We start from the raw sequence: 26,908 nt of genomic DNA, 5'->3' as shown, positions 1-26,908 counted from the left end.
AAGAGAGTAACGGACATACATTTTAATGTTGACATTAAATAACTTCTGAACATTTCCAAGACCATGAGTTATATTATTGCCCTGTTTAATTGTACTGGGATGGTTACTGAACTAAGTAAATTTGGCACAGCCCCACCTAAAATATTTTCACCAGCCGCCAATCTGGTGCAAGATATAAAAGCTACAAAACATATCGGAGTGTCCTGTTATTCTGTGTTGAGTTGTAATTCTTCAGATGATCAGTGCGCATGTTTGCGGATCCAAAGACAGATAGAGGAAGTAAAGGTAACTGTCTGTACCCATGTTAACCGGGATGAGCTCGGTTTCAGTTCAGTACGAAGGAATTCACTGAGTTTAGCACCGGACTGGCTGCCGTGACTCTGAAATGGGGTTGTACGAGGAGCCGCACGGACATCTGTGACAAGGTCAGTGTCGCAGAAGAGACGCTTGACATGTTTTTTATTGACTTGGGCGATATTTGGTCTTGTCGAGAAGTGGCGTTTGAGGTGTGGAGATTTACCAGAAGTATCCTCCCACCTTGTGACGCACAATCACGTCAGCCGCAGTAAAACTGTTTTAGCTAAACTTTAAAATGGAAAGCTGTGCTAAATCTTTGCTACAGTTTTATTCTGCATATTTCTTCCATACCCGAAGGCTGAAACAGAAATAGAGTTTACAAAATGGTGTTTTGTAATATTGATACTGTGGATCATTGCAAGGCACAACAGAGATCACACCTATTATATACAGATATATATTCTGTTATAGTGGATTCTAATTTGATGAGTTACTTAACCAGAGTTTATTTTATTTTATTTTGTTTATTTTATTTTATTTTTTAGTTCCAGTGACCAATTTTTACTACAGGTCTGTTTACCCATTATATGTGCAAGGCTGTTTTAAGGAGGACTTGATGTTAATATTTTATTCCACGTAGCCCATTCATTCATCGTGGCCAGGTACCAGTACCATGAGCCTAATCTTCCAAGTAGAGCCTAGTCTATCTGGTGCAAAAATATGAAATATGATTAAAATATTGCCTTCTAAAGAGTAGCAGATTATACAGGGAATAAACACAAGCGACATCCTGTTTCATGTCAACATTTTCCCCACAAAACCTAATGCTGTTCTAGTGATACTTGTTAATCAGCTGTCACATGGATTTGTAGGAACACTTAATGGCTGCCAAAATGAAAAATGACAAATCCTAATGCTATTTCATTCCAAAGGCTGACAAACACAGCAGTAATCACTGCACTGCCACAAGTCTGCACTGCATTAGATGGATAAATGTATACATTATACTACAGTAAAAAATTACTGAATAACTGAATACAATTCAAATACACTGTCTAGCCTGCCGACACTTAACATTTTTTTGTCTTTAGATTATAGCAATGATAATGTATTTGTACTCTATAGTCTGTCATATATTGGAAGACTATTAATTCAGTTATTTTCTGTTTTGGTATTATATGGCATTTAATGTTGAATTTGACTTGAAGGGACAAACAAAGTTTGTTTCTACTTTCAAGATTATCATTATTTTACAAGCCAAGTCTGGTGAGCCACACTGGGAATTGCATATCTTCAAGGTTTCTGCTGGTTAATGTGCTTTTTACTTTACATATATCCTCACAGGAGTTTCTGAGCTGAATTCTTCCAGGAGCTTAAACAGTTATAGTAATTTGGAGTGAAAACACATGCTGCCATTGGCTGCATGTTGTAGCCAGATTATCAAGACAGTTGACAGTTCAACTCTGTAAGCACTGTGTTGTGCACTGTGTCGTACAACTCCCACAAGAAGCCATATAGAAAATATCATCACCGTGCGATCTCTGATATAATAAAATGAACTTAGATTCTGGTTCTGTGGCCATTTGTAGTCGTACTAACAGCAGGAAAGCTATTTCTACACAATGACAGAAATTTATCAAGTCTCTGAACAAACAAACAAAAATCAGTATATAATATGTTTTTTATGTGTATATTTTTATGTAAACCTTTGTTACTCTCTGGATCCTTCGACTCTCTCTCTGACTGATTTGACTTAATTTCAGTGGTTTTAATGCAGCAGAGTTCTGTTTCTCCAGCTGGGCGCTGAACTGTTTTCAGTGATGACGGACCATCTGCCAACTCTACTGGAAGCCTGTGTGGTGGTTGGGACACCTAGTGAGAAAATCCAGGAGGTCTGCCAGGTTTTTATAATCACACCCATGAGGCATATTTGACTGATATAAACAGTGGAAATATCAGTGGTCAGGTCATTACCTTATTGATTAATTTGCTTTTGCAACCTAATTCCATTTTGTTCGGCTCTCATCTTACGAAAGATCCTAGATAACAAACATTAAGACATTTTTTCAACATGAGATTAAGTTTAGGTTTTCCAGTATGGGATGATATCTAAATGCTTATTGTGAATACATTTGGCTGTGTATTTCCATGACTAAGTCTCTATTATTTTAGATTCACCAGTAGACTGAACATTGATCCAGACAACAAAAATAATCACTAATAGAGTCCTGCTGATAATAATGTCCTCTGTTTTAAGTGCTGATGACATCTAAGTTTCAGTTAATAACTAAAAATAATTGAAATATACTTTTCTTCTTTCAAAAAATGAGGCACACTCCTGCCTAATCCTTTCCTTCCCATCTCCCATTTAGGCCATTAGTAATAATGGAGCTCCAGAGAACCTTTTGTTGGAGCCAGAAGTAATGTATGTTCTGGCACCTCCTTTTGTTAAGAGGCCTCAAGCTGAACGTGAAGCACTGAGACCTCATGGGCAAAGGAGGCGCTCGTTTCTTAGGACAAGGAGGGAGCAACCTCCTTCAACTGCTGCAACCACCAGCAAAGGTCTGGTACAATAACCGGTCTCTTTTTATGTACTAAACATCTTTGCAGGAACAGACGTTGTTAATTTTGTTTAATATTGTTTCAGCCACTGCCATTTTTACAGACAGAGGAGCAGAAGGAAAAGGAGGAACTGAAGATGTCACTGTTCCTACAGATATTGACCTCACGGCTTTACCTCAACTCTGCTTCCCCGGTATTTGGTCCTGTGGTTTAAATTTTGTCTCATGACATTCTCTGCAGGCACTAATATGTATATCAGAAACACTGTCATATGCTGTCATTATTGAGGTACCTTATTCAACAAATGTGTGATGTTTAATTTTGTAGGTGCAGCATGCTGGATCAGTCCAGCGGACACAAAACTGGCATCTTATAACTGCAACATATCATGCTGATACATAATCTATTTATTTATAACCAGGTGGCCTCCAAGTAACCAGTGAACAGAGAGATGAACAGTTCCACTTCCTGGTTTTCACTGATATCTTTGGCAACAGGACCCATGGAGCCGTCATGCAGTGTTACCGACCAATACTGGTACACAGTACTGCATATAATGACAGTTAATTTGAATCCCTTCATTTCTGACAATGTCATCCATGAACATTTGTCAACAAATAACATATTTGTTTTTTTGTGTTTTTCTGCAGGACAGTACATCTTTCTGCGAGAATGGAACTGGATCCTCTAAGTTTTCTAAAATTTTCTCAGCCTACAGCTTTTGTGTCATATCCAAATACCCTTACTTCAATGTGCTCAAAGACTGCCTATCATGGTGAGAGACTGCAGACTAAACCAAACTGTTCGGCTAATTGAACCAGTTTTGCTTTATAATGTCAAACAAATCAAAGTAGGTTTGTTTGTTCAGCTGCTTTTGTTTTTTTTTTTTTATGAATGCATGCTAAGATGTACATACAGACTTACAGTGGAGGTGCAATACAGATTTTACCTGAAATATTTCCTCATCTTTATTTCAGTATATCCTGCAATTGTTCTTCTTGTCTTTTTTGTATCTCAGTCTTTGTGTCTCTTTCTGTTTCTTTGTTAGTCTGTTAACCCACCTGAGGACTTCTTGTTTATCAGACATGGAGAGGAGAGTGAGGGAGTTTGCAGCCAAACTGTCACTTGTGCCTATCCCACCTCATGGACTGCATTTGGTATGTGTTTTCAGCATGTACTTAAATAACTTAAAGACTTTGATAGACTTTGTTTAGATTGGAAATCTGAATTTGTGATCTCAGTATAATACATGTATTCTCACTGCAGTAATGTTATGTGTTTTCCAGATGTTTACATTATGCCCTCTGACCATTGTGTTACCATCCAGAGAAGACAAAGACCATCCAGCTGTAGATTTAGACCTCCACCTGCCTTTCCTCTGCTTCAGGCCACAGAAACTACTGCAGGTATTACACATACCTATTACATACTGAAGCAGGAGGAGGCTCACATTAAATCTGAGGTCTCTGTTTGTCCATCTTCTTGATCCCCCCCAGGTGATATCTTGTCTCCTGCAGGAACAGCGGGTGGTGTTATTTTCTGCAGACTGGGCCAGACTCACACTGGTGGCAGAGAGTTTGCTGCTTTTCTTGCAAGTTAGTTCAAAATCTATGTCTGAAAATCTGTAAAGGGAAGAGTGGTGTTAACATTTCACCACATTGTTATTGAAATCATCTTTGGATCCTGAAACTGAATGTAAATTGTGAAAAAAGTTACAGCATAATACTGTAGACATTATAATAACTACAGTGGGTACGGAAAGTATTCAGACCCCTTTCAAATTTTCACTCTTTGTGTCATTGCAGCCATTTGCCAAAATCAAAAAAGTTCATTTTATTTCTCATTAATGTACACTCAGCACCCCATCTTGACAGAAAAAAACAGAAATGTAGAAATTTTTGCAAATTTATTAAAAAAGAAAAACTGAAATATCACATGGTCATAAGTATTCAGACCCTTTGCAGTGACACTCATATTCAACTCACATGCTGTCCATTTCTTCTGATCCTCCTTGAGATGGTTCTGCTCCTTCATTGGAGTCCAGCTGTGTTTAATTAAACTGATTGGACTTGATTAGGAAAGGCACACACCTGTCTATATAAGACCTTACAGCTCACAGTACATGTCAGAGCAAATGAGAATCATGAGGACGAAGGAACTGCCCAAGGAGCTCAGAGACAGAATTGTGGCAAGGCACAGATCTGGCCAAGGTTACAAAAGAATTTCTGCCGCACTCAAGGTTTCTAAGAGCACAGTGGCCTCCATAATCCTCAAATGGAAAAAGTTTGGGACGACCAGAACTCTTCCTAGACCTGGCCGTTCAGCCAAACTGAGCAATCGTGGGTGAAGAGCCTTGGTGAGAGAGGTAAAGAAGAACCCAAAGATCACTGTGGCTGAGCTCCAGAGATGCAGTGGGGAGATGGGAGAAAGTTCCACAAAGTCAACTATCACTGCAACCCTCCACCAGTGGGGGCTTTATGGCAGAGTGGCCCAACGGAAGCCTCTCCTCAGTGCAAGACACATGAAAGCCGGCATAGAGTTTGCCAAAAAACACATGAAGGACTCCCAGACTCTGAGAAATAAGATTCTCTGGTCTGATGAGACCAAGATTGAACTTTTTGGCATTAATTCTAAGCGGTATGTGTGGAGAAAACCAGGCACTGCTCATTCCCTGTCCAATACAATCCCTACAGTGAAACATGGTGGTGGGAGCGTCATGTTGTGGGGGTGTTTTTCAGTTGCAGGGACAGGATGACTGGTTGCAATTGAAGGAAAGACGAATGCGGCCAAGTACAGCGATATCCTGGAAGAAAACCTCTTCCAGAGTGCTCAGGATCTCAGACTGGGCCGAAGGTTCACCTTTCAACAGGACAATGACCCTAAGCACACAGCTAAAATAACAAAGTCGTGGCTTCCGAACAACTCTGTGACCGTTCTTGACTGGCCCAGCCAGAGCCCTGACCTAAACCCAATTGAGCATCTCTGGAGAGACCTGAAAATGGCTGTCAACCAACGTTCACCATCCAACCTGACAGAACTGGAGAGGATCTGCAAGAAAGAATGGCAGAGGATCCCCAAATCCAGGTGTGAAAAACTTCTTGCACCATTCCCAAGAAGACTCATGGCTGAACTAGCTCAAAAGGGTGCTTCTACCCAATACTGAGCACAGGGTCTGAATACTTATGACCGTGTGATATTTCAGTTTTTCTTTTTTAATAAATTTGCAAAAATTTCTACATTTCTGTTTTTTTCTGTCAAGATGGGGTGCTGAGTGTACATTAATGAGAAATAAAATGAACTTTTTTGATTTTGGCAAATGGCTGCAATGACACAAAGAGTGAAAAATTGAAATGGGTCTGAATACCTTCCGTACCCACTGTATCTAGTGGATGTTAAAACCATATTACCTTACTATTGAGTTTATATTATCACATTATTTTTTTAATGTACTGTTTCATTTTGAACATGGCACAGTCACATGCAATTTTAAGAACAGTCTTCACCCAGCCATCCACCTTAATTTTGTGGTCTAATAATATTCTGTCCATCCCTTCTTGATTTTTATTCTAGCCTATGTCATGGCAGCAGCCTTATGTTCCTGTCCTGGCCCGAGGCATGCTGGACTTTCTCATGGCTCCCACTGCATTCCTCATGGGCTGCCATGTCAGCCATTTTGAGGAGGTCGCTACTGTGAGTACATAACCTTCCAAATTAACATGTCTTGCTCTAGTCTTGTTTATGCTTGTGAATTTTGTTAATTTTTGTTGGCAATTCTATGTCAGTTTTAATTTGATTTTTAGGTAATTTTTTTTCTTTGGTTTTTAGTTAATAAATGCAGGCAGATTGTTTTCAGACTAGAGGTGTCACGAGTCCTCTTGGGACTTCCTGCCGGGAGACCCTTTATTTTGTAGAGACTTCCTTTTCCCTGTGCTCTGGTCCCCGGTAGCTTTATGTTCGTTAGTTCTGCGCATTGCTTTCACCTGTGTTCGATTACCTCTTGTGTTCTCCCTATTTATACCTGCCTCTTTCCTTTGTTCCCTGGCGAAGCATTAGTTGTGTATAGTTTGTGTTAGAGTGAAAGTGTTTTCTTAGTCCCGACCGTCTTACCCGGTCTTGGGAGCCTACCGTCTCACCCGGTTCTTTGTATTGCTTGTTTTGTGCCCTGGAGTTTCCAGGAAGAAATAAAAGCCTTGGTTTGTCCTGCATTTGGGTCCTACCTTCTCTCCCGCACCTACGCTCCAACACCGGCTCGTGACAAGAGGAATACGCAGACAGACAAAGAGACAGTTTAATCTTGATACTGTTTTATTTTTTCAGGAAACAGATGATCTGATTTTGATCAACATTGATAATGGAAGCGTTTCCACTTCTCATTCGAATACTGTTGACATCCCAGACATTCCTCCAGCTGCTGCAGACTGCTTCACACAGAGGTACTCTCTATAATACCAAGAATTATTCAAGTCACTACAAGTAACTGTAGTACATAAAAGCACAAGCAGAGACATTAACTGTATATATTTATTAACTGCAAACTTCTCTCAAACTAGACAAATGATATGGAGACAAAGTGCTATTAGTTTATAAAATCAAAGTGTGTTTTTCAGGTGTCGGTCTCTGCAGATACATTTTGACTTGTCCTGGTGCTGCCATGCAAGCTGCACCGACATCAATGAACAGCGGAGACAGAGAAGAGAGTGGCAATACAACCTCAACCACGACATCCAGAGGACTGCACTGGAACTAATTGTCAACGTATTCAGGTTGTGTGTGTTGTATTTTGCAATAATAGCTTGAGATCTAATTGGATGATTCTCCTATATTTTTGTTAAAATTGTTGTGGCAAAACCTGTTGGATGAACAGTAAAGAGAGTGCAGACAGATTGTCTTTTCAGAATATATTTCTTGCAAGAAAGGAGCAAAACAGAATAGAACACAATTGATCATTGTCTTCTCCAGTTGTTCCCCAGTTGCTCAGATCAGTTGTTCCCCAGTTGCTCAGCTCCTATTAGGCTGAGGCTGCTACTTATACAGACATGCAAAGTAAATGCAAATAATCATTCACATTAGATAATTAAGTCTGTACTTCCCTATTGTTCTACAAAGTGATTCCCTAATAAGGCTATATTCTAAAACTCTATATTCTCATATTCTAAAACTCTATATTCTCATTCAACAGTTAACCCTCCATCCTGGGCCTGCTCTCTTATACTTGTCCCTTCCTCACACCTAGTGTCCCAGATACTCCTCACTAACCTCCTTGAGAACACTGTGTCCCTTAGTGTCAGACTATACTAGGTCAGGAAGAACATAAACATCAGATATGATTATGAAAAACACATGAGCCTTGTTGAAGTCTATGAATCAACCTGTAAATGAAAACCTGTGAAACATGAAAAACCAAGAATACAGTAAGAAATAATCAATCATTGAAACTAATTTTTCCATTACAATATACATGTATATGTTTGTATTCAATAGGGATGTTAGCAGCCATCTCAACTATGAACATCGAGTGTTTAATAGTGAAGAGTTCCTGAAAAGCAGAGAGCCAACTGAACAACCGTTTTACAAGAAGGTAAATACTAACTTCTTATTTTGAGATACTTCTGTTCATGTTGTCATACATCCGCACACTTAAAGGTGCAATGTGGAAAATGTTTTTCATCAGCACTTTGTTTGGTGGCAATATTAAATGCCAGCTGGTTGTTTGGAGTAGTAGTGGTGAGTACATATATATTATGACTGTGTTGTAGGTCTTAGAGACACACATCTTCCATTCCTTCCTCAAGGATCGTCTCAACAGGAAAATGGACAATTATGCTCGCATGGAACAGAGCATACATTCTGAGATGAAGTAAGATATTTAAGTTATCTAATGAGCCCCGAACTAACTGATAATATTAATAATATTCAACACTTTATATTTGGAAGAAGAAGTCAGCAATTAACTAACTACAAATTTTCAACCACAACAGGAGATCACATACAAGTTGTGGGTAAATCAGATGTAGTTAATGTTTTTCTTCCAGTCCACTGCTAGGAAGATTTTGACAACAAAGGCTAAAGCAAGAAAAAGCCACTGCAATCCCCATTCTTTAACTTGTACCTAATTTTCTATTTTTTGTGCTGTTTAAGTATTGCAGAATTATTTCTCATTTATTATCTAGGATGAATGCTATGGTTGAAGCCCCATGCAGAACCACCACACAGGTGACTCAAAGCCAGCAAAAGAGCTCCAACCTAGAGACAAGGCTTATTAAAAGACCAAACCTGCCGAACTTGAGGGACAATCAAATTGACAGCTTCCAGAGAAGTACAGTGCTGAATAGGGTCATCATGTTTGAATCTGGTGAGACTGGAGAGAAATAAACCAATATTATTATTATTATTAGTTTATATAGAGACAAGCTATTACAGTGAAGATATGTCAGGAAAATATTTAAACCTTTTTTTTTTTCCTGTTATTGACTTCTCCTCTCCACATCTTCCACTCTCTGTCTTATAGGACTGAGAAGCCCTCCTAAGCCTGTAATGGTGTTTAAACTCCCAGACTTCCCAGTGTCTCTGTCCTTCCACTGTGTCCAAAGTTATTACAGTGAGCTCATCCAGCAGCTTGGCAAAGCTATCTTCTCTGTCCAAAATGAGAACCCTTTTTACCTTGCCAGGTACTCAGCTTTCATTAATTTTTTTCTTGTCTTTTTTTTTACTGTCATTCATATTATGTTTGTTTTAGTGTTACACAACCAATGGCTTGACAAGGTTGGTTTGTTAACATTTCTAGTTAATTCTATGCTAGTTACGTGTGCTGACTCCAAGGTCTTAGGACTTGAACAAGATATTTTTTCTGTAGATATTACTACTTGCGTGGTTTCATCAACACACTGTGTTCGCGGCGACTGGATGCTCTGAGTGATTTCCAAAACCTCAACAAAACAGACACCGTCATCTTCCCCAATCAGCTGGTCACATGGATAGTGGACTCCCTGCACCAAGACGAGAGACAGCAAGCTGACAAACGACCTGAACTCAAGAGACTCATCCTGAGGGTCAGTCAACTCACATGATCACCATTGCCATCATCATCTTGTAGAAATGGTTGTGGAAGGGGAAACTCAATTTTGGTAGCAGATAGTGGGTTCGTGATGAGACATCTGTTGGTGACTAATTATCAATAATTGTTGTGATGTTGTCTTCTCTTAATATCTGTTAGGTAAAAACAGAGAATGAGAAGCCATTGGTGCCACCTGATGACCACGTCAAGAAGTTCAAGCTTCCCAAAGAGCATATGCACCAGGATGAGTTTGTGCGTTGTGTGCAGGAGTGTGGGATTGTTAAGGATTTAGCAACCATAAACCGTTTATTTGATGCTCTCTCTGATGGTAAGTGAGGAAGGGACAGCTGATGTATGTAGACACTATCTTTTGATTAGACTATTAAAACTATTAAACTAAAACTATAAAAGAGGATTTTTTAGGCTCATTGTGATGTTGATATTTGAGAGGTCTTGACAAAAGACCAGAGCTAAAAAGTGAGTGATTATTCAGTAGTCAGTTAGAAACATGGCTCTGAATCGGCTGACAGATAAATAAGTAATAGTTGCAATGAAAATGTTTTTTGGTCCTACAAGAAAACTGTAACATAACAATTGCTTATATACAATTCTCTGTTTGCAAATGAGTGCATGGATATTATATATGCTGTACCTTTTTCTTTTAGGCATAGGGCCCTCAAAGCAGGTGCACCCCTTTCTTTTCAAAAACTTCTACACCTTGTGGAAGGAGACAGAGACTGAAGCCCAAGATGTCAACCTGCCTCCTGAGGTCATAGACCACCTTGACAACAATGAGTCTGTCTTCAAGGTGTCATCCTGTGTTAGGACCTCCCATGGCGTTGGTAAAATTGCCATGACACAAAAACGTCTATTCTTGCTTACTGAGGGACGACCGGTTTACCTGGAAATCGCAAAGTTCAGAGACATACAGGTCGATTATCTTCTCTTCCGTTGTCACTTTTTTCAGTTAAAATCTTTTTTTTTTCCTTTATATCCTGTTTACTAACCCTGTAATTTTAGATTAATAAAATAACCCTTCCTATGCAGGCGGTGAAGACTGCCTCAGCTTCTTTTCTGCTTCTTCGTATTCCTTCTCTTCATATTCATACCTCCAGCAGGCCTGAGGTGTTTGAGGCCAACCTAAAGACAGAGACTGAACTCTGGAACCTTGTGGTCAGAGAGATGTGGGCTGGACGCAAGATGGCCGACCAACACAAGGTACAAAAAAATCTGACTGTCCTGGCTTACAGACAAACAATAAAATAAAGTGAGGTCTTTGGTTAATAAAGCCATACTGGATAACACTTGATACAGCCCTGGAGAGTGGAGGGTAGTAATGAAATGTAACTCAAAACAAGGTAACCATTTACTCTTTCCTTTTCCAAACACAACATCCATAAAGACAGTACTGTTTGCATCGACCCACTTTGCAGATTCACGGGTCACATTTGAACAATGGTGAACTATGTGTGCCTGGGATAACTGTGATCTCATGATTACTTTTCTTTATAACGTAATATGATCACCATGGTGGTGACTGTGCAAGTCATTGTTTGAAGTGTTTATTTTGCTTTTCTTCTTATTTTATGGTTTATTTTGTCTGTGTAGGACCCTCAGTACATGAGTCAGGCTCTGACCAACGTCCTGTTAATGCATGCTGTCACAGGCTGCCTGCAGACCCAGAGGCCCATCACTGCTGCCTCAAAGCTGGCCTACTTTGACAAGATCAAGCATGAAGGTCTGACCTTGGTCTTTTCACACAAACATTTAGTTAAATAAAGGATTACAATTTCATTTAGAGTTATAATTGTTTTAAAGTTTGAGTAGACATTATTTATAGAACTGCAACTGCATCTACCTAAAGATTCACAATGTGTAACTTTTCTCACTATGCATATGAATCTGTTTATTATTGGATTAATCATCTGGTCTAAAATATGTCAGAAAACAACACAGAAATGAAATAGTCATTACAGTTTTTTAAATCCTGAGTTTGCTCTGTCCCTCGTGTGTTTCTCTTTATACCTTCCATTCACCCTCTTTTATTTCCATTCATGAATTGTCTTTGTTGGCAACCAGTGCCCATGAGTGTGTCTGAAACTACTTCAGAAACTCTCAAGCACAAGATCAACCCATCACTTGACCTGGCTGAACCTCAGACTGTACATGTGCTGCTCTACACACCAGGTACTATTTGGAGGTACAATTTTTCCCTACCCTACCATAGCAGTATTTATTTAACTGCATATAGTCAGTGCTCACAATTTAGCTGTCCACTGCTGTATTTTTTTTTTCTTTCTCTCTTTCTCTGTAGGTCAGCTCAAGTGCAGTGACTCAACAGGTGGGATGAACCCAAAGCTGTGGGTGGCTCTTAGTGGGGGAAAAGTGGTTATATTTGATGCAGCTACCTGGTGCAAACTGCAGGACAGCATCCAGGTCGGAGTGTCGCAGCTGGTGAGAACAGCTAAGAGGAACATTTTTTTTAAAGGGGAACGCCACAAATTTTACACAGAGTGTAGAGCTGTATGCTGTATGTGAGAGAAACCTGTATAAAACCTTAGCTCCAGAAAGGGCTGCACAGAATTAATGGTAAATTTGGTTATGGCTGAAGACTGTAATCTGTAAATGGGGGTTATGGAGTTAGAAATAAGCCAATTTACCAGACCTGTGTTTTCATCTCTGCTTGGGGCTACATTAGTCACTATAACACCCCCAAATCTCTGATTGAAATATCAATGGTTGCATTGCATTGAGGGTAATGTAGATACCAGTTTTTCATTGGACAATACATGGATTAAAAAAATGTCCATGCATTTGATTTTCCCCAAAATCTTAAGTTCTGTCCTCAAATCTGCCACATCGGCTTTATTGGCGCTGTCACAAAAAGCTGTGATGCTGTAAATGTTCAGATTCTAAACAGATTTTCTAATCAGTTGAGATCCCATGTTCTTCTATGTAGAACTGCATGCTGGGATTGGTCCAGGATCAGGTATGGATTGGCTCTCAGGACTCTGTCATCTACATCATTGACACTCACAGCATGTCCTGCAACAAACAGCTGACTGAACACAGACATGAAGTGACTGGACTCATGGTGGACACCAGAGATCAACACAACAGGTAAAGACACAGTTATGCCAGTTACCGGTTACTACACATTAAATATTAAAACTCTTACTAAAATGACTCTAATTATATAACTGAGTGTGTTGTGGGTGTTTTACTCAGGCTTTCCTCTCCTTCCTAGTCAGGAATCATATTCCTGCAGCTGTGATGGGACAATCCTACAGTGGGACTTATGCAGACTCAAAGTGAAGCAACAAATCTTCCTCAAGTGCAACCGTCTCTTGTCCATACAGATCCATGATGACGCTGTGTGGTGCTGTAAGTACACACTGTCCCCTGTGTGTTCTAATCTGAAACTGTTCTCTAGCTTATTTAGTCCATGTGAATATTTATCTGTATAATCAGTGCTGCTTGCTCAGGTGCAATAAACATACACTGTCACAGTAACGCGTTAAGAGTGTAATAACAATGTTCAGTAGCTTATTTTTTCACTCCACTAAACATTTGACTGAAAATACCCAAATTCAAACCCAAGTGTTATTGCATGTCCATCAATGTCTTTTTATTCCTTCATTACAAATGCAGTTATGGTGTTAAGTACATGACCACTAAGACTTTCATCTCTGTGTGAACATAACTTTACAAAAAAATGAGGCTAATCAGAAATGTGATGTGTATGTTCAGGTTGTGGTGACAGCATTGTGGAACTGAAAAAGAATGGGACTCCACAACGAAGAATGGCACTTCCTGACAATCTGCACAGCATACCCAGTAGATTCAGTAGCTTCATTGTTATTCCAGAGGTGACTTGCCAATTCTAATTCAGTATGCCGGCCAATTAAGCAATGTAGCAGCTGTTTAGATGTTTAGCAAGTCAATCATTCAGTCTATTGAATCGGCAAGCCATTGCTGTCAGTCAGTGAATGAAACAGTTGTGCACGGGTCACATAAAAATGCTCTCATCAGTTTTGGCATGTAAACAGCTGGGACCAGTAGTTACTGTAACCAGTGAAACTGAGAGGTTCAGTTACTGACAATGTTCCCTAAAACTTGGATATACATATACAACCAAATTACAATTTGATTAGCTGTTTTTGGTTTGCATAAACTTTTGGTGTGCATAAACCTCCACTACAGGTTTTTGTCTGGATTGAAGTATTAAATGAGTTTTTGTATGTGTTTGCATCAGCAAGGTCAGGTGTGGGCAGGCTGTGCAGACTCAGGCGAGCTGTGTCTCTGGTACACTAACAACCATTTACTACATCCATCAAAAAGAATCATCTTGCCAAGTAGTTCAGGAGTCACCTGTATGATTCGAGTAAAGGGCCAGGTAAGCTGGGCTACATGTCAGGTCACAAAACTATCATTTTAATATGGTGTTTGCTTCTTTATACATAATTGTTAAGTTTCATACAAAACATTTGAAGGTTAGCTTAGGTTGTGCAATATATACAACCGACCTTTTTCATTATTTTTTGATATTTTATAAATTAGACAATAAATTGATGAAAATAAACTGCAGATTATTTTCTGTCCTAATATGCCATTATAAAGAAGAGCCTGGAAAAGATACCAATTTTATAAAAAACTCCTGTTTTTTTGTTCTGATTGTTATTGCTGACCCTTAATTTACAACCTTTTTGGTTTAATTTATACAATCATCACTTATCCAGTACTACCTTTCTTGGATGCCCTCTTCTCAGATCTGGGTGGGCTGTTGTGGATGGAGCAGTGTTGGAGGTCAGTGTCACGGTCAGCTGAGAAGTCAGGTGTTGGTGGTGGACCCACAGAGTCACACAGTGACAAAGGAGCTGCAGGCCCATTCAGACAGCATTCAGACACTCTGCTCTGCTGAGGATCGGTACGTCCTGAGTGGCTCAGCACGCCGTGATGGCAGGATTGCCATCTGGAAAGTCGAGTAGACAATAGAGGTGGAACAGGCACTTGAATGGAAAATGGTGTGTATAAATGAAAAAAGGGGGACATGCATAGAGGAGAGCAGAAGACAAAAGGGAATTGCAAGTACATGTGTACACAGAAGATGGCAATTATTTGCTTATTTCCTCTTGGTATTTGACTGTGACAACAAAAGTATCCTATATGAAGTTGAGTAGAGTGAGGCTGACCACACAGAGACAAAATGTGAAGGTCAAAATTTAAATTTAAAATGAAAATTTCTTTTTGTAACTCTTTTTTTTGCTGTGAGCTAAAATCAAATACACAAAAAGATAAAAGCAACCCCACTTTAAAACTATTGTTTGTGTTATTTTGAAATATTAATTAGTTAAGTCTACCTGTTATGACCATTGCTGTTTTTGTGTGTACTGTAATTATACAGGGAAATGTGAGGCAATGCCCTAGTGTAATTACTGTAAGGATTTTATTCCACTATATGGAAACTCGCCACTTTCTGACCATTTAGGTCAGAAAAACATTAAGAAATATAAAGCACAAAAAAGTTGCTACTTTTGTTATTGATTTGAGGTCATCAATCTTAAAATTGTTTATTAGTACAAATACAATGCCATCATAGATACAGAGCTATATGAATTATTCAGTGATGATTTTAAATTATCACCTTTTCACTGTATTCAAGTGAATTAGGCACACTGTTAATATTACTACAATAAAACAGGAAAGCCAGATTAAGCTATAGTAGATCTCAAATAATATAGTTGTGTTAGCGAAATGAGATAGATCCTCTGGGTTCAGTAGTGATGCTTTCATAATGATGGTGCATCTCTTCTCTCAGTAATAAAGTTCCTGATCCCACCAACCTGAGAGATGACAAGCGATAGATTAATGAATACTGAATGTATAGAAGAGATGATTGACAAATGGATAGTAAAAGGATTAGAAGAGAAAAAATGATCTCAGCTTACTTCCTGGGTGTCTTCTGACTCCTAACTTCCTGATCTCATCATAGACAAAGATTAAAATACCATATGGAAGAGGAACAAACCACCACTGGACTCTGGAGAGAAAACATGTAACATTAGACTAAGCCAGCTACAAATTTTTTTGTTTCAAATGTGGAAAAAGCAATGACTGTAGAGTTGAAAAACATTCTGCTGGCAAGTTGTAGATTCATGTTTTAATTCACAATATACAGACCACAAAGATCTCATCTGAGCTTTGATTTGAGATTGTGGCCATATTAATGAGGCTGTGTGTGCTTTTACCTGATAGGCATGAAATTGAAGATATTGGGCATCCCAGGACAGTAACAAAGTAGATTACCCAAGCAGAGCTGGAAGACTATGGCACTAACCAGGACGCGATTTCTGCGCGCACACAAAAATATTCGCCTTATTACAATAAGAAGTAGAGTAGTTCAGGTTTAATGGTTTCCTTATAAAATTGATTGGTAAAAAAATAAATGACCAGATGGTTTGTTTACAAATAATAATGCTTTATGTAATTGCAACATAATTGTAATTTCTCACAGAGACATTCAGTTCCAACTTCATAAATCGCAAAGTAAGCTTTTAACCCTCCTGTTGTCTTTGGGTCAATTTGACCCATTTTAAAAAGTTAATATGTCATAACTTTGGTTTTCTTCCATATAATTGACTGTTGAATTATGTGTGTTTTATTAAAATTTATAGCACCTGTGGTCTTCCCAGGTCAATTTGACCCGGCCACATTTAGTGGTGCAATGGGTTACATACTATTCCAGAGGTGAGCACTGAGGACCACAGCCCTACTTGTTTTCCAGCTATCTCTGCCTTACCAATGCTGATTACCTGGGTCAGATGTGTTCTGCCAATCAGAAGCTGGAAAACAAGCAGGGCAGTGGACTTCGAGGAACATGGATTGCCCACCCGTCTACTATATATATACTATTGCGCTTTACAGCACAATGAACATATTTACACACACGCCCCAACTCCCAAATGACCTCTAACTAACACACACACACACACACACACAACTTCAAAGCTACCAATTTGCTGATTTGCTCACAACTTTTGATCTACTTTCATGGGGCTACACACACACACACACACACACACACACACACAGTTTTTCTGTTGATTGTTGAAAACAGTTTTTTGTGCTTTGCAAATCATATGTTTGCTCTCTATTTATGAATATAATTGCATCAGTCAATTTTGACCTGGCTGACCTGGCTATCTTGGCTAATGTTTGAGATATACCAGTCAGTGGTATCCAAACTAACTAATAAGTTCTGCTTATTTTTTTCAAAAATATGGTATAATTGTAATAGAGGTTTGTTTATAAATTAAATAATAAAAAGAATAAGAGATCTAAAAGAAGTTTAAAAGAGTGGTAGTGGTAATGATGTTGGCTAAAAATATGTAACAAAAAATAAAAAAATGATTTCAAAACAATATCTTGACTAAACTTTGATATATACCAGTCTGTGATCTACTTGGGAGCCTCTGATCATAAATATAGTGAAAATAATTCAGAATTTCTGATTTTTCTTTACTCAAAAATTAGGCATTTTATTTAATTTTATTTAAATGAGGTCCATCATACCATACATTAAAAATATGTAATATAAGTGTAAAATCACTTTTATTATGTTGGAAACAAATTCACTAAAAAGATGAAACTAAAAAATTGGTGATCATTTTATACCTCATGCTTTATAAGCAGTCAAAACAGACCAGGTCAATTTGAACCAGGAGGACAGAAGGTGCGTTTGAAAGAGGGTAAAATAAGCTGTTAGCACTTGGTTTGGCTCCTGGTCATGAAAAGGAGCTAAACATGCTGTTTCCTTCTATGCTTAACAAACCAAATAATACCTAACACAACTCAAGTAGCTAATTTAGGCTGTTTTAATGATGTGACTACAGACTGCATAGCAATGGGTAACCATCCTGGAATAATACATAAACACTCAAGTTAGGACGAGATGTTTTCCTGTTTTTCTGCTGATGACTGTAAATGCAGCATAAACCCTGGAGTAGTTAACAACATGAAATACAATACAAACTATTGAAGGACTCATGTTAGAGATGGGTCTTTACCAACCTGAAGAATCCTTGTTGGAACACAGACAGACGTCGAGTTTTCCTGATCAGCACATCTGCAATTTGACAGATCTCTATACTGACAAAAAACACAGTGTAGCATGTGTATTCCTGGTATAGCCTCTGACTAAAAGTCTGCAACCAGGGGAGAGGACACAAAGTAGGATATATTGAGTTTATATGCCAATTATGAAAAAATATTACCTTGAAAAAAGGTAGGATCTCAAGCCCATACTAACCCATTCTTGCCCATAGCTGTCCTGTAAGTCTTGAAGATGAACATTCTCCCACTGAGAACGCAGGCCTACACACAGGAGCGGGAACCAGCCCTCTTGGGCCATGGCGGTGAAATAGTCTGTAAAACCTGCAAAAGACTGGATGGCTCCTGAAGCAGTGTAAGAAATTAAAGACAGGTCAATACTTCTTTAAAATTGGAATTCTCACAGCACTTTGTTAGAGGTATTGTAATCAGCTTTATTGTACAGTGCAAGGATGTAGTTGAAAGACAAGAGTAGAGCACAGTCTATTAGCAGGCTATGTATTCACAGAAATGGAGACATACTAAGGTTTGTTTTATGTGGCTTAATTCACTTCAGTGTAAGTGAGGTTAATAGTTATATGTAGTGTGCCTGTTTTATTGACCAGCACAGACACAGTCTCACCTATCTGGAAGTATGAGTACACTGCCAGGGCTTCGTTTACCAGACGATCGCGTCGAGGGTTCCTGGGCTTCAGATGCATGATGTCACTCTCTGCTTTCTCATAAGCCAGAGAAACTGAGGGGAACTAGGGGAGCAGCAGAAACAAACAACCTATCAGTGTAAAGCAGATATGAGACTGAGGAAGATAATGATGCTAGTTTACTCTTAATGGCACCACATCATCTACTATAAAGGATAAGACTGGTGCATGGTGATTATAAAAACGTGTCACAGTAAAATATAAGCAAATATTACACAAAACCATCACATATTATGAAACTAAATTGCAACTGCAATTACCATAAAAAAATAAATAAGTTGTTTCTTTTTGTGCTGAAGTGGTACTAATGACACTAATACTCACAATATCAGTGGCCAGTTCGATGAAGAGGATAGTGATGCAGCCCAGAGGAAGAGGCACACTGACCGTGATGTAGATCAGATATGGTGTCAGCTCAGGAATGTTTTTGGTTAGAGTGTAGGCAATTGATTTCTTCAGGTTGTCAAAGATAAGACGACCTACCCCCACACACACACAAATTCAACAAAGTTGATTAATCTAGCTGCCTTTTTATGTATATATTTTTTTATTATTAAGCCTCACCCTGCTCCACTCCAGTGACAATAGAAGCAAAGTTGTCATCCAAGAGGATCATGTCTGCAGCGTTCTTGGCAGCATCTGAACCAGCGATGCCCATGGCAATGCCAATATCAGCCTTTTTAAGAGCCGGAGAGTCATTCACGCCATCACCTGTTACAGCCACGATAGAGCCCTGGGAGGGTGAAACATGAAAGCTCACAGACTGCAAAATATAGTTTGATCATTTATACAGGATATATATGAATACATGCAGACCAATCTCTCCCCCTGTTGCTGATCAGTCACAATCACAGTGAACTAAACAAGCTTTGTAGTGTTTCCCATTAATTTTTTAAAATTATGTATATAGGAAACTTGCTTTAGTTTTTTAAATGATCCAGTAACTTTAATCAATAAGACTACACATAGTACACTGTATCTGCATCTGTATATTTACCAGACGCTGACAACTCTCCACGATAATCAGCTTCTGCTGAGGGGATGTTCTTGCAAACACCATCTCAGGATGGTTTCGTAAGGCATCATCTAACTCCTCGCTGCTCATCTCTTTCAACTGACCACCGCTGATCACACAAGCACGGGCATCACTGCACACAGACAACACAATGAATATACAAAGACACACACATACATTTAAACACACCAGTCTAGTGAATCTCTTGTAGTCACACAGTAAAAAAAAAACATACTGCAATGGACAAACAGTCATCTCCCTGCTATGTCACAGAGATGAGTATTAAGTGTTTAGCTAGTGATTAATACCTCTTGTTGACTTGTTCGACAGGTATGCGCTTCCTCTGGGCAATGTCTTCCACTGTTTCACTGCCTTCAGAGATGATGCCAACATTAGCTGCTATTGCCCTAGCTGTAATTGGATGATCTCCAGTCACCATGATAACCTGAGGTTTCAAGATAAAAGATTTTTTAAAAAGTTGACTAGTTGAAAATAAGCACAAACTCCCAAAAGGAAATGCACTCTCCTGCTAAATTGTGCATTACAAAAGTAATCACATTTTTAAAAAAAATCAAGACCACCCCAAACAAGCTTTTTCTGTACATGTGGCGCAATTTGAACACACCCTGATTCCAGCAGTACGACATTTCATCACTGCATCAGGTACAGTGGCTCTTGGGGGGTCAATCATTGAGATGAGACCAGCAAAGCACAGTCCTGATGTGGTGAAATTCATCTCATCGGTGTCAAACTGATAGCCGCGAGGAAACTCTTTCTCATTCAGATAGAGATGACAGAAACCTGGGAAGGGATGAGAGTACATACACATGAAGTGTCGCTATGTATTAATCTATTTTAATTAGCTACAAAAGTCAATGGCACAAATACAAAACCTCACAACAACCTCTTTAATTGTAATTATATTAAACCAACATGATCTGGCCATGCCAGCATTATGAGAAGAGCTCTCTAACCCAGTACTCTCTCTCCCAGTCCTCCCAGGTCCATGTAAGCTGTCTGGAAAGCTTCTTTCCACTGTTCATCCAGAGGCAGCTCCTGGCCTTTTATCAAAATGGTGGAGCAGCGCTCTAAGATACGTTCTGGTGCTCCCTTCATCACCAGCAAGTAGCGCAGGTCCAGCGGATCCTCCAATTCATGAACAGATAACTGAAGAGAGAGGGGTATGAACAAAACTATATATGTCCTATATACTATACTATACTATAAATGGCAGTAGTAGTTTCACAGTAGGAAAGTAAAATCTTGTTTTACCCAGTTACTAGTGTAGTAACTGATCAAGGATCATAGTAATCCCATTACAAATAAAGCTTTCTGCTCCTACCTGGAATTTGTTGGTGGAATTAAAGGGCACTTCCACCACTTTCCTGAAGCGATTACGGTAGTCCACAATGTTTCCAATGGTGAGCTCAGTGAACTTCAGCAGAGCTGTTTCAGAGGCATCGCCCACAACAAGCCTCTGGATGAGATTGTAAAAGTGAGATCCAAAGTGACAAAAAGAACATTTTTTAAGAATAATTTGGAAAGAAAAGAAGGGAAAACAGGCTTTTAACCAAAAATTTTGGAACATAGAGCCACAATTAAATAGTCAGCTTCACATTTACTACAAAGTACTTAAAAGAGTGAACCTGTACCTTAGGAATAGGAACTCCTTCCTGATCAGGCCTGAATATAGCTCTGTTACACAGGGCAGCCACTCTCCCCAGTGAACGCCATGTCTCTGATGACTGGTCAAAGCTCTGGCCTAGAAACCACACAATCACACAAGATTATTTAGTGATAAATAATGTTACTTCATTTTTTAAAAGCCAACTCACAGATTATCTTATTTTAGCTTAGGTCTATGGGTTCGGCCACAACAGCAGTACAAAAGGAAACGCTCTAAAAAAACAGATTGTTATCCATGTGCTTACCTGACTGATCTTCAGTGGTATCAGCAGCATGAATCTGGTTGTCAAACCAAAGGTGAGCTACAGTCATCCTGTTCTGTGTCAGGGTGCCCGTCTTATCGGAACAGATCACTGAAGTTGAGCCTAAATACACAGTTAAAAATGTTACACATATGCGCTGTATATGTATGCATGCTGGAATAACTTAACAGAGACCACATTTTTTTAAAAGGCATACTTTTATAATAAATGTGTCATTATCCATCCATCCATTATCTATACCCGTTTCTTCCTAACCAGGGTCATGGGCATCTGCTGGAGCCTATCCCAGCTCTCTTTGGGTAAAAAGCAGGGGTGCACCCTGGACAGGTCACCAGTCCATCACAGGGCTAAATGTGTCATTATGCTGCACAAATACTTTCTTTGGATGACTAAGCTATTACAGCTATTAAATCTTAAAGAAATCACATAACAATTCATTCAACTTTAGCTAATTTAGTAATCTGTAGATTAGTCTACAGATGTAACACACTGTTTGAACACAACAAAAACTGTCAGGAGCTGGATGTGTCTGGTTTTCAGGTCTACTAACCTAACGTCTCCACAGCCTCCAGGTTCTTCACAACACAGTTCTTCCTGGCCAGTCGTTTAGCAGTCAGAGATAAACATACCTGTTTGTAAAGACAGTCTGTTACAGACTGACAGGTTACTACAGTGCAGTGTTAAATTTGCCTACTGAACATATAAACTTAATTTTACACACAAACACTAACACAGAATATTGTAAATTTTGGTGTGATAATGCAAAGTGAATATTCGCATAGAAAGCTTAATAATAATAATAATAATAATATAAAGAGACTATAAACAATGAACAGTATTACAGAAAAAGAAATACTCATTTGTTGCAGTTACTTACAGTAACTGTAGCAAGTAGCCCCTCTGGCACATAAGCCACCACAATAGCCATGAAAAAGATCATGGCCTCCAGGAAGGCATATCCAATGAACATGGCAACCACAAAGAAGGTAAACCCGAAAAATATGGCAAGACCAGCAATGATGTCCACAAAGTGCTCGATTTCTATTGCGATGGGTGTCTTCTCATTGCCAACGCCGCTTGCCAAACTGGCAATCCGACCAATGATAGTATGATCACCTGTGTTAATTATCACACCAGTGGCTACACCTGGAGAGAAAAGGAGTTTGTTCTTAAGTTCACCTGATGTAGTATTGTACAGGCCTACTGGGCCTCTATGGTTCCTCTATGGTTCCTCTATGGTGCCTCTATGGTTAACCATAACTATAACTATAGTAACCATAGAGGCACTGTTAACCTTTCAGCTGGATGGTCAAACAAGTGACTACAAAATGACTGCAAATACAACAGAATAAGAAAAAATAAATCCCAAACTATACAAAAGGACTAAAAAAAACAGAAAACAAGAAAAACAACTACAAAAATATGTAAAACGGTTAAATAAAACAAAATGTGTAAAATAAGTGGAAAATTGCTACATATTACTACAACCACAAGAAAACACAAATGAACTACAAGTCACGTAGTTGCTCAATCTGTGTCTTGTTCTGAGGAGTGCAAGAAAGGTGGAGCCCTTTACAAGGGCCCATTGTTTCGTAATCCTTCCCATACCTTTTCTGATTATTGTCACTGTGCCCATTACTAAGGCCCATTCATCCCAGCTAAAACAGTAGCAGTAGAAGTATTTATATAAAAATTCCATACATAAACAAATACTTGAAATAAATGACAAAATAGTGTCAGTCTGAACAATATGTGCTGTGTACTGTATCGCACCTTCTAGACACATGGTTGAAAAGAAAGCAATGTTTCTGGTCTCCAGTGGACTCTCATGAGTACATTCTGGACTCCTTGTTTGTGGTTCAGACTCCCCTGTCAAGGATGAGTTGTCAACCTGGCACACAAAATTCTGATATTCATGATATGTTCAGATTGTGTAGAAATTGTTTTAACAAGCAGTATATCTGTTTGTATGTACTGATACAGCATATGTGTATTATCTACCTTACAGCCCTGAGCAGTGATGATGCGAATGTCAGCAGGGACTCTGTCTCCTCCTTTCATTTCCACCAAATCCCCCACCACCAACTGGTTTGCATTGATTTGGTTTTTCTGGCCATCACGGATAACCATGGCTTGCTATTGTTAGAAATAAGAAGTAACAATAGCAAAGATAAAAGGTAATTAAAAATAGAGTGACAAAAATAAAAAGTGAAGAGATATAGACACAGTATAATGATAGAGGATGCATTAATATTAAATTCTTTCAATGTGAGGACATGGAGTTGCACGATTTTTATTGTTTATGTGCAACTTACCTGTGGCACCAGGTTTTTGAAGCTGGCAATGATGTTGGTACTCTTAAATTCTTGGTAATAACCAAAGCATCCAGTTACCACAACAACAGCAATCAGGGTGATGGCCAAGTACAGCTAGAATGTGAAATATGTAACCATGATTAGCTAGCAATGAAATTACTCTCCTCCCGTTCCTCTTTCATTTTTTTCCTCATCTCTCTGTCATCCCTCATAATCAAAGCAATCCACATAAGCTACAGACACATTGTGTCTCTAAATGGAAACACCGCCTACATCGTCAAAGCTGGTGAGGTTTCCTCTCCCAAGTTCAATTCCAAAGGCGATGAAGCAGATGACAGCAGCAACCCACATCAGACACTGCAGCCCTCCAGCCAGTTGTCTGGCAAACTTCACATACTCTGGAGTTCCTTTAGGAGGCTTCAGTTCATTTGGGCCATCTCTCTCCAAGATCTGATTGGCAAAGTTAGTGGTCAGACCCTGTGAACAGAGAAAAGAAGAACAGTTGGGGAAAAAAAGCATGGCCAAAAATAAAGAAAGATTATCCACACATAGGCAAACATAGAAATGAAATAAATTAGTAACATAAACTTTGAAGAATAAAGCAAAGCAAAAGATCTTAAAGAAGAAAATTAACCACTCACCTTGGTCACACTGGTGTTGTATCTCATTTCCAGCTCCTCAATTGTAATCTCATGATCATCCTGCAGGAGGAGACAGAGGACATTATTCACAACACTGTCAAAGGACAGTTCAGAGTGAGTTAAAGATGATTTACTCAGTGCTGCTTGGTTGTAACTTGGTGTTTATAGCAGCTGGAATAAAACTCTGAGTTCATTACTGTTTTATGTATCAAGGCTACATCTTCTCACTACTGTGTAGGCCATAGGCTTCTTTGATTTATACATTCAGTCATTACTCACTATATCCATTTCTTTCTTCATGCCCTCCAGTTTCTCCTTCTTTTTCATCTTTTTCTTCTTCTTCTTGCTCATCTCTCCATCCATCTCAAACATGTCGTAAGCCTCCTAAACTCATGCAGAAGGAGAGAAAACATTTGCACACATATTTAAAAAGCTTGACATTTTTGATATGGATACCAAAAGAAAAAAATGCAACTGTGTTCAGAAATAACTTAAACTATAAAACTAACTATAAATTAACTATAAAAGTGACTATATTTGTTATGTATATTGTTTTGACAATATTCCAGTGAAAGGCTGGTTATTGAAGTAGATATTTTTACTATTTCAGTTGTTTTTTAATGGGATAAGACTAAACTCCTGACACTTTATTAATAGAAACTAAATGGCTGGATTCACTTCACATTCATTGAATGACCTTCAGTGACTGTAAATATATTAACTTCTATAGAAAAAACTATAATACATGAATAATATACACTGTAATACAGGTGACCACAGTATCATACAAACGAAAAGGCAAAAAGAATTTAAAAAGTAAGTAAGCCTAAAGATCTTATCACCTCCTCATACAGGAGGTTAAAGGTTCAGTGGTATTTTTTTAGATAGCCTCAGTGTAGTTTAAAATAATTTTATCCTTAAAATCATTCAAAACCTCACAGCTAGCCAGTGATGGGAATCTTAAATAAGAAAATGTGCATGAAAATAATTATTGCTGAACTTATTTATTCATTTTCTTATTTTAATAGAAAAAACACCAGAAAAGGACATTGCCAGCTGTGGGCCTAAGTTTAAAATCTCTATCCCATGTAGTGAGGACAATGGTTAAAATTGTACCAAGTGCACTAAAGGGATTTAAAAGCAGAAACCAATGTTAACAAGTCTTTCTTCACACATAGTACATTGAAAAAGATAAAATACCAGATTCATACTAGGTCATCATAATTCTTTTGATCAGTCTATAAATAAAGATTACATTTCTGATTAACAAGAAGAGAATACTTATGAGTGTTTAAATTGTTAAAGTGAAGACATATTTCTAATATAATAAGGAATGTTGACCCAAATTTTAGTATATATTTAAAAGAAACACCTTAAACCATAACTTTTAAAATTTTTTTTAAAAAGGCAAATATTAGATTCAGTTTAATTCTAATAGCTCTGGTTATTCTATCATATCTTGCAGTACTATTTCTGGATAAGATGTCACAAAGTGAGATGAGAATGATTGATCTGGTAATACAAAATTATTTTTTACGTAAAATAATATTTTATACAAAATAATATTTTTCTACTAAAGGACTTGACTTGCTTTCTTCAACAAGCAATGGTAAACAATGTAAACAGTCAGCCATCTACTCTGCTGGGTCACCTACCTTTTTACTCATGGTTGCTGGTGTGATGGGGGACTGCTCTCCTAAATCAATAGAGGTCCAGACCACTCGATCCTTCTTTGGTGCCGAAATTTTGACTGTCAAGGCCAGGGCCAAACACACACCCTGTATCTCCCTCTCGCTCTCTCACACATACATATACACACAATGGTCAGAAACAGGTGAGATTATCTGGAATATCCTTTTATACCAGAAACTCCCCTTTTTACATCCACATGTGCACAAACATCTGTGAACACACACACGCATAAAATAATACCTCAAGTAGCAACAATGTCACCCCTAGCCAGATCACACACACACATTCATACTCATATAAGCTCTGAGTAGGCTAGTGTTCCTCTGGTATCTCTTATCTCACCTCAGCACGTTTCTTTTCCTGATAAACTTGATTAAAGTAAAGAGCAGTGAAGGTTAAAACAGACCAATGTCCTTCCTACCAGTGAGGTTGACATTGCACTACATCAATTTACACCAAATACTGCAGAAACATGACTATAGTCTACTGGTTATCAAATCATTCTAGAGGTTGAAATCCCGCTGCATTAAGCCTTAAGTGAGAAACAGTAACTTTGCTAGTCCAGGAAAAATC

General features: G+C 38.5%; 2 protein-coding genes across 10 annotated transcripts; one reads left to right on the top strand and one right to left on the bottom strand.

The window, feature by feature from the left end:
* Positions 1 to 16,464, top strand: LOC113136341 (DENN domain-containing protein 3-like). 9 transcript variants are annotated; one of them, XM_026317066.1, is made up of 28 exons: positions 3 to 425; positions 2,094 to 2,189; positions 2,670 to 2,859; positions 2,945 to 3,052; positions 3,281 to 3,396; positions 3,510 to 3,634; positions 3,908 to 4,016; positions 4,146 to 4,265; positions 4,377 to 4,454; positions 6,430 to 6,549; positions 7,177 to 7,292; positions 7,467 to 7,622; positions 8,341 to 8,437; positions 8,616 to 8,716; positions 9,030 to 9,211; positions 9,368 to 9,527; positions 9,713 to 9,908; positions 10,073 to 10,241; positions 10,579 to 10,844; positions 10,961 to 11,131; positions 11,522 to 11,651; positions 11,993 to 12,100; positions 12,228 to 12,367; positions 12,873 to 13,033; positions 13,161 to 13,297; positions 13,664 to 13,782; positions 14,169 to 14,309; positions 14,653 to 16,464. In XM_026317066.1, exons 2-28 carry the CDS (start codon positions 2,118 to 2,120, stop codon positions 14,899 to 14,901), a joined length of 3,837 nt encoding a protein of 1,278 aa, XP_026172851.1. In that variant the 5' UTR covers positions 3 to 425; positions 2,094 to 2,117; the 3' UTR covers positions 14,902 to 16,464. The 9 variants fall into 9 exon arrangements, 7 of the variants coding, with proteins under 7 accessions (XP_026172854.1, XP_026172851.1, XP_026172849.1 ...); XM_026317064.1 differs by having other exon boundaries at positions 4 to 425; positions 4,356 to 4,454; XM_026317067.1 differs by having other exon boundaries at positions 4 to 425; positions 4,356 to 4,454; positions 14,683 to 14,901.
* Positions 15,728 to 26,883, bottom strand: LOC113136342 (potassium-transporting ATPase alpha chain 1). Its single transcript, XM_026317073.2, has 24 exons — positions 26,299 to 26,883; positions 24,923 to 25,027; positions 24,644 to 24,703; positions 24,276 to 24,479; positions 24,003 to 24,116; positions 23,689 to 23,823; positions 23,461 to 23,578; positions 22,565 to 22,833; positions 22,238 to 22,316; positions 21,670 to 21,789; positions 21,391 to 21,500; positions 21,081 to 21,215; positions 20,713 to 20,905; positions 20,364 to 20,539; positions 20,047 to 20,183; positions 19,721 to 19,871; positions 19,288 to 19,456; positions 19,048 to 19,202; positions 18,645 to 18,768; positions 18,222 to 18,367; positions 17,984 to 18,117; positions 16,162 to 16,263; positions 15,862 to 15,953; positions 15,728 to 15,756 (listed from the first exon to the last, which is right to left on the bottom strand). Exons 1-24 carry the CDS (start codon positions 26,308 to 26,310, stop codon positions 15,728 to 15,730), a joined length of 3,069 nt encoding a protein of 1,022 aa, XP_026172858.1. The 5' UTR covers positions 26,311 to 26,883.
* Between the last annotated feature and the right edge of the window lie 25 nt (positions 26,884 to 26,908).

The sequence above is a fragment of the Mastacembelus armatus genome, chromosome 16 (assembly GCF_900324485.2).
Source record: "Mastacembelus armatus chromosome 16, fMasArm1.2, whole genome shotgun sequence".
Classification (NCBI taxonomy): domain Eukaryota; kingdom Metazoa; phylum Chordata; class Actinopteri; order Synbranchiformes; family Mastacembelidae; genus Mastacembelus; species Mastacembelus armatus.
The sequence above is the reverse complement of the archived record's forward strand: the minus strand, read 5'-3'. Positions and strand labels throughout refer to the sequence as shown.

Excerpts from the sequence above, each read along its gene's own strand:
- LOC113136341 (XM_026317064.1), top strand. The coding sequence starts at position 2,118 with ATGACGGACCATCTGCCAACTCTACTGGAAGCCTGTGTGGTGGTTGGG. Across the intron at positions 11,132-11,521 it reads AGATGGCCGACCAACACAAG|GACCCTCAGTACATGAGTCA; the intron begins GTACAAAAAAAT and ends TTGTCTGTGTAG. Across the intron at positions 12,368-12,872 it reads AGGTCGGAGTGTCGCAGCTG|AACTGCATGCTGGGATTGGT; the intron begins GTGAGAACAGCT and ends TCTTCTATGTAG.
- LOC113136342 (XM_026317073.2), bottom strand. Across the intron at positions 24,704-24,922 it reads TGAAGAAAGAAATGGATATA|GATGATCATGAGATTACAAT; the intron begins GTGAGTAATGAC and ends CTCCTCCTGCAG. Across the intron at positions 20,184-20,363 it reads GTCGTACTGCTGGAATCAGG|GTTATCATGGTGACTGGAGA; the intron begins GTGTGTTCAAAT and ends TTGAAACCTCAG.